Here is a 19,164-nt window from a genome sequence, read left to right on the forward strand (position 1 = left end):
GCGCAGGCCCTGTGGGAGGAGCCCGGCTTTGTGCCCAGGGCAGCAGCTGAAGGAGCGCGGGCCTGCAGCCCCTCCCGGGTGATCAGGCTGCTGGGTCCTGGCCGCTGCCTCCTCCAGTCCAGCGGGCATCTTCTCTGCTCTCCTGGGGTGGGGGCAGCCATTGACCTGACGGTGGGCAGAGCCCACTGACTGCAGAGGCCAGTGAGACCCACTGACTTCACCAACTCGACAGAATCTGTGAAGTCGGAGCCCACCAGGCGGGCCCCTCCCGGCACACGGTGGGGCGGGGCCTCTACCGCGGTGTCCCTTGTCCCGGCGCTCGGGTTCAGGCTTCCGCAGTGGGACCTGCCTGGGGACCGACCCCTACCTGCCCCCACCCCCTCCGCCGCCCCCGCTGCGGCGCCCTATCTCCCGGGGCCCGGTCCCCGTGGGAATCCCCAGGGGGGACCATGGACGCGCGTGGGGGCGCGTGCTCTCCCCGGGGTTCCGCTGTCGTGAGCTTGACCAGGGAGGAAGCCGGCCCGGGGGTCCCGGGATGGGGGGACGGGCGGTGGGCGCAGCCGCCGGGGCGGGAGGAGGCGCCAGGCCCAGGCGCGGGGTGCGTGGGACCCACGGGGGGGCCCCGGCAGGTGGAGACCCCCGCAGGGCGGCCAGGGACCCGCGAACCCGCACTCTGGAAATGCGCATCACGAAGGCGGAGGTGCGGGGCGCGCTGTCGTCCCGGCCCCAGCGCGGTTCCCACGCGGCCCCCCACATCCCGGTTCCCAGCGGCGGGGCCCAGGCGGGCGGCAGCTCCGGGGTCCGGAGACTTGGACGCGGCGGCGCGGGCCCGGGGTGCAGGCGTCGGAGGCCGCACGAGACGCCCCGCGTGTGGGGTTCGCCTCCCGGAGACGGGCCGCGTCCGTCGGTAACGCTGGGGGCGCCTCCTGCCCGCGGCCCGAGAAACCGGCGCGTGGCGGTGAAGAAACGGTTTGGGAGGCGCGGTGGCCGCGAGCCGGGGTCGCGACGCTGCGCTCCAGCCCGGGCGGCAGAGCCGGACCCCGCGCCAAAAACGAATCAATAAAAACGGGTCCGCGGACTCGACGGCCGCCCCACGCGCGGGACCCCAGGCGCTGTCAGGTCCGGGGCAGCCGCGGGCGCCAGGCACGCGGAAAGCGGGGCGAGATCTCCGAAGGCGGATCTTTCACTCCGTGATCCGGTCGGCGGAAAGGGTCAGACTCCGTCAAGGGTTTGAAGACGTTTCCTCGGAGCCAGACGGGAGCGACCGCGGCGGGCCGCCCGCGAAGTCCTGGGGACACACGCCCGAGGGGGCCGGGGCGCGGCCTGCTTTTACGCATTTTAGGGAGACGTGAGACATAAACCAAATACGTTCCAGAAGGACACTGGGCCCGGGTGCTGACTCACGGCTGTCATCCCAGTACTTTGGGAAGCCGAGGCAGCAGATCATGAGGTCAAGAGTTCGAGACTGTCCTGGCCAACGTACTGAAACCTTGTCTCTACTAAAAATACAAAACTAGCTGTGCATGGTGACGGACACCTGTAACTCCAGTTACTGGGGAGGCTGAGGCAGGGGAATCGCTTGAACCTGGGAAGCAGAGGTTGCAGTGAGCGGAGATCACGCCATTGCACTCCAGCCTGGCCACAGAGTCAGACTCCATTGCAAAAAAAAAAAAAGAAAGAAAGAAAGATAGAAAAAAAAGGAAAACATTAGTTTGGTCCAGAAAGGCAGGACAACCCAAAGCAGTGCGTGGGTGGGTGCGTTGGGGGTGCTGGTGTTCCACGATATGGGTGAATTTAAACATTTTCTGGTTGACAATTGGTTGAGTTTGTCTAAAGGCCTGGGATTGATAGAAAGGGACTGTTGAGGTTAAGATGTGGAGACCGAGGCCGGCCGCGGTGGCTCACACCTGTAATCCCAGCACTTTGGGAGGCCGAGGTGGGTGGATCACCTGAGGTCAGGAGTTCAAGACCAGCCTGGCCATCAAGTTGAAACCCCATGTTTAAAAAAAAAAAAAAAAAAAAAGCCGGGCGCGGTGGCTCAAGCCTGTAATCCCAGCACTTTGGGAGGCCGAGGCGGGTGGATCACGAGGTCAAGAAATCAAGACCATCCTGGTCAACATGGTGAAACCCCGTCTCTACTAAAAATACAAAAAAAAGTTAGCTGGGCATGGTGGTGCATGCCTGTAATCCCTGCAACTCAGGAGGCTGAGGCAGGAGAATTGCCTGAACCCAGGAGGCGGAGGTTGCGGTTAGCTGAGATGGCGCCATTGCACTCCAGCCTGGGTAACAAGAGGGAAACTCCGTCTCAAAAAAAAAAAAAAAAAAAAATGCGGAGACCAAAGTTCTTTCGAAGTCTGATAGTGCCTGCCCTGGGACAGACAGTAGGTGAGGAAGGGTTCCTACTCAGTTCTCAGTTAATCTCCTCAGGATTGGGAGAGTCTCAGAGAAAAAGATCCACCTATGTTAATAGAGATTCTTTACAGATGCAGATTTTCCCCCACAAAGAACCTCTTTGTAGGGCCGGTTCAAAATAAGGCAGAGAAACTTGTTTTGGGGTAAAATATTTTTTTTTTTTTTTTTTTTGAGACGGAGTTTCGCTCTTGTTACCCAGGCTGGAGTGCAATGGCGCGATCTCGGCTCACCGCAACCTCCGCCTCCTGGGTTCAGGCAATTCTCCTGCCTCAGCCTCCTGAGTAGCTGGGATTACAGGCACGCACCACCATGCCCAGCTATTTTTTTTTGTATTTTTAGTAGAGACAGGGTTTCACCATGTTGACCAAGATGGTTTCGATCTCTTGACCTTGTGATCCACCCGCCTCGGCCTCCCAAAGTGCTGGGATTACAGGCTTGAGCCACCGCGCCCGGCCTGGGGTAAAATATTTTTATTTTCTTCCTCCTGTCGTGATGTTATGCCAGGGTCAGGTTAGAAAGTAAGTCGTGATATATACGGTTAAATAAAACCCATCTGATGAGAATTTGTAGGGCATGACTCCCTTAGATAGGAATTTGGGGAAGATAAAAAATCAGAGTTTAGTCCTCAATCATGATGAGCTGCTGAATTTTGAACAAGGCTGTTGTCATTTAAACTATCGCCTAAATGTCTCTCAAAGTCAGCTTGGCCCCCAAAACCAGGGATAATTAAGGGAAAGCCCAGATGGAGGGGGAGGTTAGTTGGGGGGGAGGGGTGGGTTAGCTCAGCTCACAGTTAACAATAATTCTCACTGACATGCCACCGTAGGTAGCTCCTCAGGCTTGAGCAGGAAGGAGCCTGGCTCCCACCCGCAACCAGGAATGTCCAGCAACCCCTCAGGTGATGATCCGATGGTTGTTACGCTCTTTCTCTAAAATAATAATTGGTAGCAACCAGCACCAGGGAAAGGCAGTCTCTGAATAGATTTTAAAAGCCTGAAACGGATCGTAAGGTCGGCCCGCACTGTGGACAGCATGGCGACCCCAGGAACCGCAAACACACCTCTGGAGGGCCTTCTGGAACCAGAAAACCTGAAGTCGCTGGAAGGAAGACCCTGCGGCACGTAACTAACCCGAGACCTTCTCCTATCGGTCCTTTCCCGCCTCAATTGACAAGGCCACTGGACTTTGTAACTGACCTTGGCCCAGCCCCTGGCTCCACACCCTACGACCCCCTCCCAGCTTGCAATAAACCACCCTAAAGTAACTTCTGTAACTTTCCACTGCCCACCCTGAACCTATAAAACTAACTCCTATCCCAGCGCCCTTTGCTAACTCCCTTTTGAGCCTTAGGCCACCTGCACCCAGCTGAATAAACAGCCCTGCTGCCCACACAGAGCCTGTTTGTGGGGTCTCTTCGTTCAAAGGTCTCGTTTTAACAGTGCTGAGATCTCAGGAGTTGGGTGAGTGGGCCCCAGTGTGCAGTAAGAGGCAAAATGGCGGAGTGTAACTGATGTCAGACCTAGGAGCATCCCTGGTAAGGGAAGAACGCCTCAAGTGACTGCTAGCCCCCCAGAGATGGCAGCCCTGTTGTCAAGCCATTTTGAACCCTGTAACCTGCACGTGCACCTCCAGATGGCTACCTGGACCCTGAAAGTCCAAAACAGAAGACCGCGAAGGACAGCAGTTTCCCGTTCCAGCGCCGGACCAACCCGCTGAGCCAGCAGCAACCAGCCTGAGCCGTCACTCCCCCGTCGTTGCCCCGGCCTGCACAGCCTGCTCTGCCCCCACCTCCACGACGACCCCTTTTTGGACTGGACGGCTGGCCCCCGGTGGATGAACAGCCCTGCTGCTCACACAAGCCCGTTTGGGTGGCCTCTTCACTGGGGTGCACTCAACAGTGAGCCTGCGCGTGGCTCCAGCAAACAGGCGGCACGCAGCCAGTGCCAGGTGCTGGCGACAGCCCCCCAGGGAAGAATCAGGAGAAGGGGCGCAAGACGCCAGAGCCATGCCAACATATACACCCCCAAGTCACAGGTCAAACTGCTGACTTGACGCCTCAAGTCACCCACATGGCACCAAGTGCACTTGACTTCCTTTCATTCCTGCTCCAGAGCTTTTTTATAAACTTCCCCTTGTGCTTTAGAACGTGCCTCGGTCTCGGCCTGGCCCGGTGGCTCACGCCTGTAGTCCCAGCACTTTGGGAGGCCGAGGCGGGCAGGTCACAAGGAAAAGCAATGGAGATCAGCCTGGCCAACGTGGTGAAACCCCGTCTCTACTAAAAGTACAAAAATCAGGCAGGCCTGGCGGCGGGCACCTGCAGTCCCAGCTACTCGGGAGGAGGCAGGAGAATCACCTGAACCCGGGAGGCGGAGGCTGCAGTGAGCCGAGATGGCTCAATTGCACGCCATCCTGGGCGACAGAGCAAGACTCTCAAATTTAAAAAAAGAAAAAGGGCTGGGTGCGGTGGCTCAAGCCTGTAGTCCCAGCACTTTGGGAGGCTGAGGCGGGTGGATCAAGAGGTCAGTAGATCGAGACCATCCTGGTCAACATGGTGAAACCCCGTCTCTACTAAAAATACAAAAATTAGCTGGGCATGGTGGCGCGTGCCTGTAATCCCAGCTACTCGGGAGGCTGAGGCAGGAGAATTGCCTGAACCCAGGAGGCGGAGGTTGCGGTGAGCCGAGATCGCGCCATTGCACTCCAGCCTGGGTAACAAGAGCGAAACTCCGTCTCAAAAAAAAAAAAAAACAAGAAAACAAAAGAAAAAGAAATAAAAATAAATCAATAAAAAGAACTTGTCTTGGTCTCTCCTGCATGTGCCCCTCCGCTGATTTCTTTCTTCTGAGGAGGCAAGCGTTGAGGTTGCTGCAAACCCTCGTGGATTTGCCACGACCAACGTACTTTCCTGTCCTGGACTCAGACACTTTCTGCTGCTAACACAGTTTTCCCAAAGGTGATTTTACACGTTCCAAACTGGGCAGATGGGATTTGCCCATATTAACATGCGTCTTAACTAAACATCTGAACAGACGACGGCCTGTGGTCTAATCTCAGATGGGGGCGCAGATGCGGAAACGGAGGAATGTGGGCACTGTGGGTGCCGGTGGTGGGCATGGAGGCCTGATGACTTTAGTCTCCCTTCATTATATTTGCCAGAACACAGGTACATAAACTTCTTCGAGCTCCAGAGAAGGCGCTATGTGTTAAAAACACGCGCTTTGAATGAAGAGACCTCCCAAACAGGCTTTGTGTGAGCAACATGGCTGTTTATTCACCTGGGTACAGGTGGGTTAAGGCCGGAAAGGGCCTCAGCAAAGGGTGGTGGGATAGGAGTTGGTTTTATAGGTTTGGCATGGGCCATGGAAAGTCACAGAGTAAGATCAGTTACGGTGGTGGGGATGGGCCAGGAGTGTCCATGACCATAAGCAGTTACAATGGCGGGTGGGTGAGATGGCCGGGTGGGGTGAGGAGTGTCTCGTTATCATGATAACAGAATGTTAGGTGGGTTGATGTAGGGGAAGCTCTGCTGGGTGATCAGGGATAATGGTGATGGCAGGCGGGGTGTGTGTGTGTGAGGGGGATCAGCTGAGGCAGGCAGGACTGCAGACCTGGGTCCGGGCCTGCACATGGAGGCTGACACTATGCTTAGACTTTCTGTCCCAACCCAAAGCTCATCTTCCTTTATAATCCCCACGATCCACATAACCCCGGATATCCAGGGAGCAACGAGGCGGAGGGAACGGGCTCACCGGGCGGTTTCCCGCGCTGTTCTCCCGATAGTGGGTTTCCAAGACATCCGATGGTTTTAGGAGCATTTGATCGTTCCGCTGTCCTTCATTCTCCTTCCTGCCAAGTTGTGAAAGAGGTGCCATGTTTCCCCTTCAACTTCTGCCATGATTGTATGTTTCCTGAGACTTCCCCAGCCATGCTGAACAGTGAGTCAATTAAACCTCTTTCCTGTATAAATTACCCAGTCTCAGGCAGTTCTTTATGGTAGGGTGAAAACAAAGTAATTCAAAGGCTAAACCCCTGTCCACACATGGAGGGGCATCTGGCCTGAGCATCTGGAATCTGCATCCAGACCTGCCAGACCCCCGAGCCTGCAGAAGCACCCCACAGTTCCTATTAAGAGCCAGCCCTCGCCCTTGCTTGGAGTCACCCCGGGTCCCCTAAATGGCACAGCAACACCCCTCCACCCAATTCCCAACAGGCCACTGCTGCTCATGGAGCCTGCTTCCAGACATGGGGGCTGCCCAAGCACAGTCCCCGCAAGCTTTGCAATCTCCTATCCAAGGCCACACACTATTACTGCAGAGTGGGGTGGGGCTTGCATTTCCGGTGGAAGGTATTTTTTTTTTTTTTTTTTGAGACGGAGTTTCGCTCTTGTTACCCAGGCTGGAGTGCAATGGCGGGATCTCGGCTCACCGCAACCTCCGCCTCCTGGGTTCAGGCAATTCTCCTGCCTCAGCCTCCTGAGTAGCTGGAATTACAGGCACGCACCACCATGCCCAGCTATTTTTTTTGTATTTTTAGTAGAGACGGGGTTTCACCATGTTGACCAAGATGGTCTCGATCTCTTGACCTCGTGATCCACCCGCCTCGGCCTCCCAAAGTGCTGGGATTACAGGCGTGAGCCACTGCGCCCGGCCCCGGTGGAAGGTATTTTGGAAGCGTCTTTAAAGCAGGGGGGGGTTGAGGGAGGAAGAAGCTGCAGGGCGCCAGAGGCGGGCAGGATTCTGAGGGGCAGGCGGGGCCTGAAACCATCGTCGCAAAAATTACAACTGCGACTATCACGCCAGCAAAGGAGACTTGACCTAACTGGCTCCGTGGGGCTCCTCACCGCCAAGCTGTCCTTGTGCATCCCGGGGCTTAGGCTAAACGAATTCGGGAGAAACGGTTTCGAGGTCAAGGCTGACAAACCCCCTTCCTGCCTGGGGACTAGACCGCCTCTGCGGGCCTAACAAGTCAGCCACAAGGAAAGAAACTACGGCTCAGGGGTCACGCAGCTGACGGACACAGATCCCGACCCCACCCCCAGCCGCCGAATTGCTCCCGGGATGACGTCACCGCTGCAGAACCAGGGATCCGGGTTCGAGACGCTTTACGGGCCCTGCGCTCAGCGATGCGCCGGCGGCCCCACATGCCCACCCTGGCTCCTCTGCTGCTCCGGCCGCCACCCCGGGACTGGGTCAGGGCTCGGAAGCCAGTGCGACTCCCCAAGACTTCCTCTCCAGCCGGACCCGTCAGCACGCCGGCTCTCTGGCCCTACCCACCGAATCCGCCTTAAAAACACTTTTCTGGAGACGCTGATGTGCCTTGAAATAAATCTGCGGCCGGCCCTGCGGGAGCGACACTTTTCCTCCTGCAATTCCCCTGCGCCCTGCGATGCCGCCTAAATGAGACGCACTGTGGGGTCGCAGGCCCGGGCTCCTCAACAGCTCAGTCCTGGACCGGGGCGGGAACCCCCGCCCAGCGAGGGGCCCAGGAGACGCGGAAACCGGGGGGGAAGGGGAGGGGAGAGCGGCCCGGTCCCCGCCAGGCGCCCGAGTCTCCGGGTTCGCGTCCCGCCCCCGCGCCCGGGTCTGGGCCGCACCTGCACCTGCACCGGCCGCCGCCAGGGGCGCCGCTGAGCTCCAGCCTCCGGTGGACCCCAGGGGAGCGGGGTCCCCCTACGCGTCCATAGCCCACGGCGGCGGGGCCCTGGGGTCACCAAGCGGACCCAGACCCCGAGCCGGGAGGGATGGCGGGGCGCGGCGCGCATGGCACCCCAAGTCCCACCGCGGCTGCCCGTGGGGCGCCCCAGATGCCACCCCGGAGACCGAGCGGGGGCGGCAGCTGGAACCAGGTCCAGCAGGGGGGCGCTTTGCAGGAGCTCGGACCCGGGCAGAGTTCACTCCGATGGGGGCGGCTGCGCTCCTCAGGCGCTGTCCGCACCGCGGGGGCGCAGGGACGATGTCCGCTCGGCTGGAGGAGGCACCTGGGCCACCCAGGAGGGGCGAGAGGCCCGGGGCTGCTCCCTGCTGCCCTCCGCACAAAGCCCCCGTGCCCCCCACAGGGGCGGAGCTGCCCGCGGCTGCAGGACCGGCTGCTCCGCACAGCTCAGAGGCAGGAAGCTCGGTGCTCCCTCCACCCGGGAACTCAAGCCAGGTCCCCAGCAGCACAGAGCAGGGCCCGGAGCAGCTGGGGAGCCGGTGCCACCTTGCCCCCCTCCCTGTCCCTGCTGGGGGCTAGGCCCTTCCATCTCTTTTGAGACCCCAGCCTGGGTCACTAACAGGCCGAGAGTGTGGCCTTGGGCCCAGGGTGTCCAGGACTCAGCATCGACGTTCGGAAAAGAACTCCCCTTGAGTCAGAGCTGAGACTCTCCAGGACACAGGAACCCCTCCCAGGGTCTTTGACCCAGCTGCTGCCCACAGCAGGAGGCCAGAGGCCTGAGCACCGCACCTCGGGCAACCAGGCTGGGACCCTCCGCAGGACCCCTCCCGAAGTGAGGTCGCAGCTGCTCCAGGAGCACGTGCACTTTATTGAACCACTGTAGAAAAGTGTGTGAGGGTAAAGGGTTGATACAGGAAGGGCTGGGGGCAGGGCGAGGGATGGAAGCTGGATACCAGGGAGACAGACAGGTCACAGGCAGAGCCCCTGGCCCGGGTGATTCCTCTGGATCTACCGATAGGCTTGCAGAATCAGGATTGGGATGATGATCATCAGAATGATCATGATGATGCCCAGAATCAGGGCCCAGATGTTCAGGCACTTGGCGGTGGAGGCGTAGGCCTGGGCCCCGGTCAGGTCGCCAACCATCTTCCTGTCCCTAGACTGGGGCAGAGGAGACGGTGAGGGGACCAGGAGCCCTCAGGTAGGAGCCACGTGCTATGGCTCAGGCTCCCCCCTGGCTCCTACCTGCCCTGAGATCAGGGACCACCCCTCCCCTTCCTCACCCAGCCCCAGACTTTCCAGGAGCCTCAGGGCTCAGCCTCCCTCTGCCTTGGCCCCAGCACAGGCTGCTCTCCCCACCACGGGGCGAAGTCACCTGTGAGTTCCTTCTCACTTGCTGGGGAGCCTGGGTGCCAGTCTGGAAGGTGAGGGTGTCATTTATGGCACTGGGTTATAGGGAGCCTTGCTCTGGGCTGCTGGATCGGGAGACTTACTCTGAGCCAGCCAGCCTCCTGGAGCCTCCCCCCCTAGACCTGCACTGAGCACATTCCCCAGGCCACACACACAGGTCACTCAGACAAAGCTACAGACGTGGGCACACACAGGAAGAGGTGCACACAAACCCACACTCACAGGGACACACAAGCCCCCGCCCCAGGCAGCACCTGGGCAGGTGGAATTCCAGGCTGCCCGGCTCCCCCTGGACTTCCCCGGGGCCACACGCACCTTCACGGAGTAGGCGTAGGCTATGAAGCCCAGGCAGCAGGAGTTCATGAAGATGGTGTTGAACAGGGACCAGACGACGTGGTCGGGCACGGAGGCCTCGCTTCGGATGTGGATCACGGTGGATGTCGGGGGCGCAGGGTTGTGGGGCACCCCCAGCGCAGCCACCTCATGCTCCTCCTTCAGTATCTCATAGTTCGGGGGATGGTGGGTGTTGGCGGGAGTGAAGAAGGTATGGACAGTGTGGTTCATGGTGTCCGGGAAGACCGGCTGTGGTGGAGTAGCTGGGATGCTTCTCAGTGGGCCCTCCCCTTCCCCATTAGTTTCGATTTCTCAACTATTTTCTCGTCCTGGCCTTCGTCAAATCAGGACTCCGCTAGGGCCAGATGAGGGTGGAACAAAGCCCTGAGGATCAAATTACTTTCGGGCAGGGAGGGAGGGGCTGAAGTCTAGGAGGGGCTCAGGTCTTGGCGGGGCTTCCTCTCTTCCTCTGATGCTGCACAGGCTTATGCTCCGGGGCCCGAGCCAGCGCAAGTCTCCTCTGACTCCAAGTCAGTTGGGAGTCACTTTAGAGGGCCGGGGGCCCTGGACTCTTCCTCTACGTTGACGGTCTCCACACCTAGGCCGGCAGCTTTGGGACCTCACTGTCTGGTTCAGGGCTCCTGCCAGGCCTGTGTGCCAGGCCCCAGAACTGTGACCCCAAAGCCCTCACCTCACTTGTGACAGTCATCACCTGCTGAATCCCTTGTCCTTTCCTGGGGTGCCAGTCCTGCTCCGTATGGCTTTGGGGCTCAAGATCCCGCTATCTCCTGGTGCAGGTCAGAGGCCTGGTGCTTCTCATTGCTACAGGATGTTTTCCAGGCCAAAAGCAAGGCTCATATCTAGATGGTAAAATATGAACGTCTCGCACTAAATGCCCACTGGAAGGAGTCAGTCCTCAGGCCCGGACCGCTAAGCCCTCTTCCTTCAGCCGGACGGAGCCAGTTGAAAGGCGTGGCCTTGTCCAGCCCTCCTCACGAGTTCTGCCCCAGGCCACGTCTCCCTGAAACTCAGGATGGCCCCGGCTTGCGTGTCTGGCTCTGCCATGGGGACATCATGGTCTGGAGTGTCCCAGTGAGGTCCAACTTCTCCCTCACCCACAGCAGACCCAAGGAGGCGCAGGCTCTGAATTTTACCTCCTCCGTCGTCTGACCCCCTGGCTTCCCTCTGCAGCCCTGGACGTGGACGGAGCGACAGGCCTTGGGGAAAAGTGGGGTGGGAGGGGGTCAGGGCAGCCTGTCCGCTCCCTCTAGCTGTTCCACGTCCATGCTGCCACGATGCCTTGCTGCTCTCCCCACCCCTGCTCTTACTTGGTGGGTCTGACAGGGCCCTGCTGGTGGTGGACAGTTCTGCCACGAGGCCACAGATTGGCCCCTGTCCATCTTTGGCAGCAGAGGAGAAAAGACTGCATTTGCCGGGTCCGTGTCCACACCTCCCCGGCTCCGGCCGGCTGCTGGGCTACACCTGGTTGGTCTTCACCAAACCACACCACCCACCAGGGGCCGTGGGTCCTGTGGGGCCAGACTGCTATGGAAAGGGAGGGTGACTGGGACCAGCGCCCGGTGCCCACCAGGCTCCCAGGGCACCACTTCCTTCTGCTCCTTCCCAGGTGAGACCTTGTTTTTTTTTTTTTTTTTGATACGGAGTTTCTCTCTTGTTACCCAGGCTGGAGTGCAATGGCGCGATCTCGGCTCACCGCAACCTCCGCCTCCTGGGCTCAGGCAATTCTCCTGCCTCAGCCTCCTGAGTAGCTGGGATGACAGGCACGCACCACCATGCCCAGCTATTTTTTTTGTATTTTTAGTAGAGACGGGGTTTCACTATGTTGACCAGGATGGTCTCGATCTCTTGACCTTGTGATCCACCCGCCTCAGCCTCCCAAAGTGCTGGGATTACAGGCTTGAGCCACCGTGCCCGGCTGACCTTGTTTTTGTTTGACTCTCCCAGCTGAGGCAGGCGGGGAAGCAGTTTCAGAGACTCCAGCTGTCTTTCCCCCATGCAATGGCTGCTGTCCCCCAGGCCACTGACAGCTCGAGGGGCTGTGGCCACCCCCATTTCTCCCTATTCCAACTACACATTTTGGGAGTGGGAGACGCCTGGGGGGACGGTCCCTGGACCAGGGCCCCCCGATTCCTGGGCCCCCATGTGTCCCATGTGGGCCAGTGGCCAGAAGGAGGCTTCCTGTGTCAGGACCCTGGCCCGCCCCTGTGTCCAGCGTGGCCTGAGATGTCTGGATGCCCCCTTTCCTCAGGGCCCCTGACCCAGGCGCACGGCCACAAGCTCCTGGGGAACAACTGAGGCATGGGAGGGAGCCCGAGCCTGGTGGGCACGCGCCCTCCTCCGGGGCCTCCAGCCTCACTGAGCGGAGGGGCCGGGTGGAAGGCCAGCTGATGTCTGGTAGGCATCTATTGGTGAAAAAAGCGAAACTCTGTCAAGTATGTAAAGAGGTTTGTTCTGAGCCAAATATGGCTGACCATGGCTCGCGGTTCGGCCTCCAGAGTTCCTGCAAATGTGTGCTGGAGGTGGCCGGGATACAGCTTGGTTTTATACATTCAGGGAGGCATGAGGCATCAATCAAATGCATTTGAGAAACAGATTGATTTGGCCGGGCAGGGTGGCTCACGCCTGTAATCCCAGCACTTTGGGAGGCTGAGGTGGGTGAATCAGGAGGTCAGGAGATCCAGATCATTCTGGCCAACATGGCAAAACCCCATCCCTATTAAAATACAAAAAATTAGCTGGGCGTGGCGGCCTGCGCCTGCAATCCCAGCTACTCCGGAGGCTGAGGCAGGAGAATCGCTTGAACCCGGGAGGCGGAGGTTGCGGTGAGCCGAGATCGCGCCATTGCACTCCAGCCTGGGTAACAAGAGCAGAACAACGAGGTTAACAAGCCAAACCTTCGAAAAGGCCTAGGAAGGGAAGGAGGTTCTCTGCAGGATGCCCGCTCCCCTGATAAGGGGCGGTTTTGCAAGGCCATTTCAAAATACGTCAGAGAAATGCATTTTGAGGCTGGGCGTGGTGCCTCACACAGCAATTTGGGAGGAAGAGGCAGGAGGATCAGTTGAGCCCAGGAGACGGAGACCAGCCTGGGCAACATGATGGGGTCCCATCTCAAAAATAAAAAAAATATATATATTCTGGGGGTAAATAATTGTCATTTCCTTCAGAGCCTGCCATCTGTTGTGAAGTGAAAATAAACCTTGGGACCCCCAAATCATGAAGCCAGAAGGGGATGTCAAGCTGGGAACCGCTTAGGGCAAACTTCCCTGCCATTCTGTTCCTGACAAAGATAGCTACCAAGATCAAAAAGGCACATTCCCAGCACTTTGGGAGGCCGAGACGGGTGGATCATGAGGTCAGCAGATCGAGACCATCCTGGTCAACGTGGTGAAACCCCGTCTCTACTAAAAATACAAAAAAGTAGCTGGGCATGGTGGCGCGTGCCTGTAATCCCAGCTACTCAGGAGGCTGAGGCAGGAGAATTGCCTGAACCCAGGAGGCGGAGGTTGCGGTGAGCCGAGATCGCGCCATTGCACTCCAGCCTGGGTAACAAGAGCGAAACTCCATCTCAAAAAAAAAAAAAAAAGCACATTCCTCCCTCACCACAGACGGAACTCAAAGTCACCCTTCGCTCAGGGAGACACATGCGTATCTGATGGCCTCCTTTGGAAAGGCTAATCAGAAATTCAGAAGTACCAAGCCTTGGTCTCTTCTCTACCTGTGACCTGGAAGCCCCTCCCCCTGAGTTGTCCCGCCTTTCCAGACTAAGCTAATGTACGTCACACATGTATTGATGCCCATGTCTCCCTAACGTGTAAAGCCCAGCTGTGCCCAGACCCCCTTGGGGACGCTGTCAGGACCCCTGGGGTGGAGTCACTCGTGCGTGCTCAACCTTGGCAAAATACACGATCAATCGAGTGAGGCGTTTCTCAGATATTTGGGGTTTACACTGGCGTGTGGCGCAATGCCACGGTCGGGTGGGAATGTGGTGGCTTATTGCTGCAAAGAGTCTGCTTGGTCAGTTCTATGAGCCCCGTTTCAGTGTTAGTGCTGGCCACTTGTGCCTCAACTCCAAAGGAAGGGGGTCCAAGTAGGCCTGCCCAACCTCCCTTCCCTTCGAGGCTGTGAATTCGGTTTTTCAGGTTTCTCTGGGATTCCCCTGGCCAAGGGGGCCCATTCAGTCACTGGAAGAGGCTTAGATTTTTATTTTTGGTTTGCAGTCTGCACCCCAGTCTAGTCAGAAGGTCTTCAGACCACGAAGAAGGAAAGTGTCCACATGGCAGAGCCAGACACAGATCCCCGGACATCCTGTGGGTGGGGGACATGTGGCCCAGGATAGAATGCTCGTGGAGGCCTGGACATGGCTAAGTCCTTCGAGCTCACACCAGCCGGCAGACATAAGAGGACTTAGGAGCCCAGGCCTCATGACAGACTCCTGCAAGCGGGCATTTAGTATGAGACATGAGTATTTTACCTTCAGAGCCAGAGCAGCAGCTCACACCTGTCATCCCAGCACTTTGGGAGACTGAGGTGGGCAGATCACCTGAGGTCAGGCGTTCAAGACCAGCCTGGCCAACATGGTGAAACCCCATCTCTACTAAAAATAGAAAAATTGGCCCGGTGTGGTGGTTCATGGCTGTGATCCCAGCTACCCAGGAGGCTGTGGCAGGAGAATCGCTTGAACCTGGGAGGCAGAGCCTGCAGTGAGCCAAGATTGCACCACTGCACACTTCAGCCTGGGCAACAGAGTGAGACTCCATCTCAACAAACAAAAACAATTTACTTTCAGGATACGGTTGAGTCAGGAGAATAGGGTTTGGAGGCAGAAACTTAAGGACGCTTTGCATGGTCTTCCTGGAATTCGGCAGTCCTGCTCCCTGGGTCTGGGGGCAGGAACCTAAGGGTATTTCACATGGTCTCCTAGAATTAGGAAGTCCTACTCGGTTTGCAAATTCCCACTTCTGCATGGAAGATGGGAAATTCAAGGTACCTCTGATTGGCTTTTAGCGACCAACCCGATGTTTACATAGGAATGCACCCTTAGAGCTTAATTTAAGCTTCTGATTGGAGGACAAGTCTTGTTTGCACAGAAGTGCCGCTGTGTAACTTCAGCCTCTGATTGGGTGCTTCCTGCAGTCACTCAGACCCATGGCTGCCCACTGTAAGGGTCACTGTCGAGTTTAAAATGAGGAAACTGCCGGGCGCGGTGGCTCACGCCTGTAATCCCAGCACTTCGGGAGGCAGAGGCGGGTGGATCACGAGGTCAAGAGATCGAGACCATCCTGGTCAACACGATGAAACCCCGTCTCTACTAAAAATACAAAAAATCAGCTGGGCATGGTGGCGCGTGCCTGTAATCCCAGCCACTCGGGAGGCTGAGGCAGGAGAATTGCCTGAACCCAGGAGGCGGAGGCTGCGGTGAGCCGAGATCGCGCCATTGCACTCCAGCCTGGGTAACAAGAGCGAAACTCCGTCTCAGGAAAAAAAAAAAATGAGGAAACTGAGGCCAGTCTATGAAAACTAAATGCCGATGTATTCAGCTCCCGCGCGAGGTTCTCTGGCCCGGGAAGAGGGGGCCAGGGAAGTCGAGCTGACTTCCTGGGTGGGTTGGGTGGGGGGTTATAGCTAAGAGGAACGAGCAACAGCTGGGTGCTCTGATTGGGTCCAGGGGAGCAGGATTGAGAAGGGGCGGGCCGCTCCTGGTTGGCGGGTTGTTGGGCAGGTTTTCCGCTGAGAGAGCCGGCCAGGGTTGCATTAGCCGGAGCCTTCCAGGGGAGCCATGCGGCAGAGCTGGGTGCCGAGTGCAGAGGCGGGGGTGTCCGGCCTCCCGGCGGGGCGACCGGCCTTACACCCACCACTTGACTTACACGGGGTGAACACAAGGGGCCACTGGGGAACTTCTCGTGGTATCTGGATCCGAGAAGATTCTGTATCCGGCTCTGGAGCAGCTGCTGGGCCCACTTTCACCATCTGCAGCGAGATTAGAAGAAAAAAATCTCTGCTTTGGTTGCTTCATTCTTTCTTTGCTTTGTGCATTTCGTCCAATGCTTGGGTCAAAACACCAAGAACGTGGACACCCTCCGCCCATAACACAATCCCTGGAAAACGTCCTGTCGCAAAGGCGTTCGATGCACAGACGCGCCGCCGGCGGGGCGGACACAGCCGCTGGTAAAACTACACCTCGTGGATCTTACAAACGATCAGTGACATTTATCCTGCACAGTCAAAGTCATCATTCCTCAAACACAGGGCTCTGCCATTGCATGACTGCACGCTGCTGTCTTGGGAGCTCCAAGGTTACTGATGTGGAGCTGACCTCCCGCCAAGAGGAGGGTGAGCAGCCGCCCACCTCTGGAAACTCCGCCTTCGGGGATGTTCTCTGGGGAGTCTGGCCAGGATGGGCGCAGAAGCCCGGGGAAATGGGCACACACAGCGCAGCAAGAGTTAAACGGGCCCCTTTCCGCACAGGGGGCACAGCACATTCCTGCCGGTCACCCCTCCTGCCAGCCCTGCACACACTGCCCCGCCAACAAATCTGCCTGTAAGCATCAGCTCCTTTTGCCGCAATAGCCCTCTGCCAAGGAGGGTCCAGGAAAAAACGTGGAAGCCACTCGAGGCATTTTCACGAGGAGGATGTAACCTCAGGAACTGCTCAGAGGCAACACCAGCTAGTGGGGAACTACCAGGAGGCAACAACAGGAAGCAGCTGGCACCCACGTGCGGACCCAGGGGAGGCGGAGGTGACCAGAACCTGGAAATCTGGAGGGCACCCCAGGAACCAGATACCCAGAGCTCTAGGCTGTGCAGGTCCTGCTGGGCCTCCCCTGGGTGCTGGGAGCCTGTACCAGGGGGGCCTCTAGGCTAAAGGGCCATGGCTTCTCCCTGCACCATCCATGCCTCTGTCGCTGGTATCACAAAGCCCTTCTTCCATCAGTGCTCCCCAGAGTCCCCATTCCTGGGCCTGGAGGGCTCCTCTGAGGCAGCCCACATTGGCCACCAGGCCTCTGACCTGCACCAGGAGATACGGGGAACTTGAGCCCCAAACCCGCATGGAGCAGGACTGCTACCCAAGAAAGGACAAGGGATTTCAGCAGATGACGCCGGCGGCCAGTGAGGTGGGTGCAAATGGTGGGTGCAAATGGTGGACCGCGCCGTGGATGGCATGGTGACCCCATGAACTGCACGTGCCCTCTGGAGGGCCCTCTGGAATCGGAAAACCTGAAACGGCTGTAAGATCCTGGGAGTAGGAGGAAATGGTCCAGGGCGGCGGTGCCTGCTTAACTCTGAGACATTCTCTACAGTTTCTTATTCCAGCCTCGATCCGCAAGGCTCTTGGACTTTGTAAATGACTTTGGCCAGCCTCCTGACACCACACCCTACGACCCCCTCCCGGCTTGCAAAAAACTGCCCAAAACTTAGCTTTTGTAACTTTCCACTGCCTTCCCCACCAACTTCTATCCCAGTGGCCTCCGCCGACACCATTTTCAGCCTCAGCCCCCCTGCACCCAGGTGAATAAACAGCCATGTTGCTCACACAAAGCCTGTTTGGGGGTCTCCTCATTCAGAGCACATATGTTAACAGTGAGGGCTTGGGAGAATTGTTCTGGGGCCTGTGGGAATCAGATAAGACTTGTGGTGGCTTGGGCTCCAGAGAGGAAGCCCCACTGAGCTGTCAGCCCCTCCCTCCCTGCCCTAAAGTAATTTGATCCTCAGGAATTTATTCCACCCTCATCTGGTCCCAGCCAAGTCCCGATTTGACGAAGGCCAGGAAAAGGAAGTGGCTGAGAAATCGAAACTAATGGGGAAGGGGAGGGACCACTCAGAAGCATCCCAGCAACCCCACCACAGCAGGTCTTCCCGGACACCATGAACCACACTGTCCAAACCTTCTTCACTCCCGCCAGCACCGACCGTCCCCCAAACTATGAGATACTGAAGGAGGAGCATGAGGTGGCTGCGCTGGGGGTGCCCCACAACCCTGCGCCCCCGACATCCACCGTGATTCACATCCGAAGCGAGACCTCCGTGCCCGACCATGTCGTCTGGTCCCTGTTCAACACCCTCTTCATGAACTCCTGCTGCCTGGGCTTCATAGCGTTCGCCTACTCCGTGAAGGTGCGTGTGGCCCTGGGGAAGTCGGGGGAGCCGGGCAGCCTGGAGCTCCACCTGCCCAGGTGCTGCCTGGGGTGGGGGCTTGTGTGTCCCTGTGAGTGTGGGTTTGTGTGCACCTCTTCCTGTGTGTGCCCACATCTGTAGCTTTGTCTGAGTGACCTGTGTGTGTGGCCTGGGGAATGTGCTCAGTGCAGGTCTAGGGGGAGGCTCCAGGAGGCTGGCTGGCTCAGAGTAAGTCTCCCGATCCAGCAGCCCAGAGCAAGGCTCCCTATCACCCAGTGCCAGAAATGACACCCTCACCATCCAGACTGGCACCCAGGCTCCCCAGCAAGTGAGAAGGAACTCACAGGTGACTTCGCCCCGTGGTGGGGAGAGCAGCCTGTGCTGGGGCCAAGGCAGAGGGAGGCTGAGCCCTGAGGCTCCTGGAGAGTCTGGGGCTGGGTGGGGAAGGGGAGGGGTGGTCCCTGATCTCAGGGCAGGTAGGAGCCAGCGGGGAGCCTGAGCCATAGCACGTGGCCCCTACCTGAGGGCTCCTGGTCCCCTCACTGTCTCCTCTGCCGCAGTCTAGGGACAGGAAGATGGTTGGCGACCTGACCGGGGCCCAGGCCTACGCCTCCACCGCCAAGTGCCTGAACATCTGGGCCCTGATTCTGGGCATCATCATGACCATTCTGATGATCATCATCCCAATCCTGATTCTGCAAGCCTATCGGTAGATCCAGAGGAATCACCCGGGCCAGGGGCTCTGCCCGTGACCTGTCTGTCTCCCTGGTATCCAGCTTCCATCCCTCGCCCTGCCCCCAGCCCTTCCTGTATCAACCCTTTACCCTCACACACTTTTCTACAGTGGTTCAATAAAGTGCACGTGCTCCTGGAGCAGCTGCGACCTCACTTCGGGAGGGGTCCTGCGGAGGGTCCCAGCCTGGTTGCCCGAGGTGCGGTGCTCAGGCCTCTGGCCTCCTGCTGTGGGCAGCAGCTGGGTCAAAGACCCTGGGAGGGGTTCCTGTGTCCTGGAGAGTCTCAGCTCTGACTCAAGGGGAGTTCTTTTCCGAACGTCGATGCTGAGTCCTGGACACCCTGGGCCCAAGGCCACACTCTCGGCCTGTTAGTGACCCAGGCTGGGGTCTCAAAAGAGATGGAAGGGCCTAGCCCCCAGCAGGGACAGGGAGGGGGGCAAGGTGGCACCGGCTCCCCAGCTGCTCCGGGCCCTGCTCTGTGCTGCTGGGG

The 19,164-nt window shown here is 58.3% G+C and overlaps 2 protein-coding genes across 2 annotated transcripts; one reads left to right on the plus strand and one right to left on the minus strand.

Annotated features, from left to right (window-relative positions):
- Positions 1 to 8,912: 8,912 nt before the first annotated feature.
- LOC120364635 (interferon-induced transmembrane protein 3-like) lies at positions 8,913 to 10,108 on the minus strand. The gene is made up of 2 exons (XM_039471016.2): positions 9,790 to 10,108; positions 8,913 to 9,225 (listed from the first exon to the last, which is right to left on the minus strand). Exons 1-2 carry the CDS (start codon positions 10,036 to 10,038, stop codon positions 9,073 to 9,075), a joined length of 402 nt encoding a protein of 133 aa, XP_039326950.1. The 5' UTR covers positions 10,039 to 10,108; the 3' UTR covers positions 8,913 to 9,072.
- A 7,522-nt stretch (positions 10,109 to 17,630) lies between these two features.
- Positions 17,631 to 18,745, plus strand: LOC101048198 (interferon-induced transmembrane protein 3). Its single transcript, XM_003943324.4, has 2 exons — positions 17,631 to 17,940; positions 18,501 to 18,745. The coding sequence occupies exons 1-2, from the start codon at positions 17,692 to 17,694 to the stop codon at positions 18,651 to 18,653; spliced, it is 402 nt and encodes a 133-aa protein (XP_003943373.1). The 5' UTR covers positions 17,631 to 17,691; the 3' UTR covers positions 18,654 to 18,745.
- The last annotated feature ends 419 nt before the right edge of the window (positions 18,746 to 19,164 follow it).

Source organism: Saimiri boliviensis, chromosome 6, assembly GCF_048565385.1.
Source record: "Saimiri boliviensis isolate mSaiBol1 chromosome 6, mSaiBol1.pri, whole genome shotgun sequence".
Lineage (NCBI taxonomy): Eukaryota > Metazoa > Chordata > Mammalia > Primates > Cebidae > Saimiri > Saimiri boliviensis.

Bases quoted from the DNA above. Each gene is read 5' to 3' on its own strand.
- LOC120364635 (XM_039471016.2), bottom strand. From the start codon at position 10,038: ATGAACCACACTGTCCATACCTTCTTCACTCCCGCCAACACCCACCAT. The intron at 9,226-9,789 runs GTGCGTGTGGCC...CCTCTGCCCCAG, and splicing joins CCTACGCCTACTCCGTGAAG to TCTAGGGACAGGAAGATGGT.
- LOC101048198 (XM_003943324.4), top strand. From the start codon at position 17,692: ATGAACCACACTGTCCAAACCTTCTTCACTCCCGCCAGCACCGACCGT. The intron at 17,941-18,500 runs GTGCGTGTGGCC...CCTCTGCCGCAG, and splicing joins CGTTCGCCTACTCCGTGAAG to TCTAGGGACAGGAAGATGGT.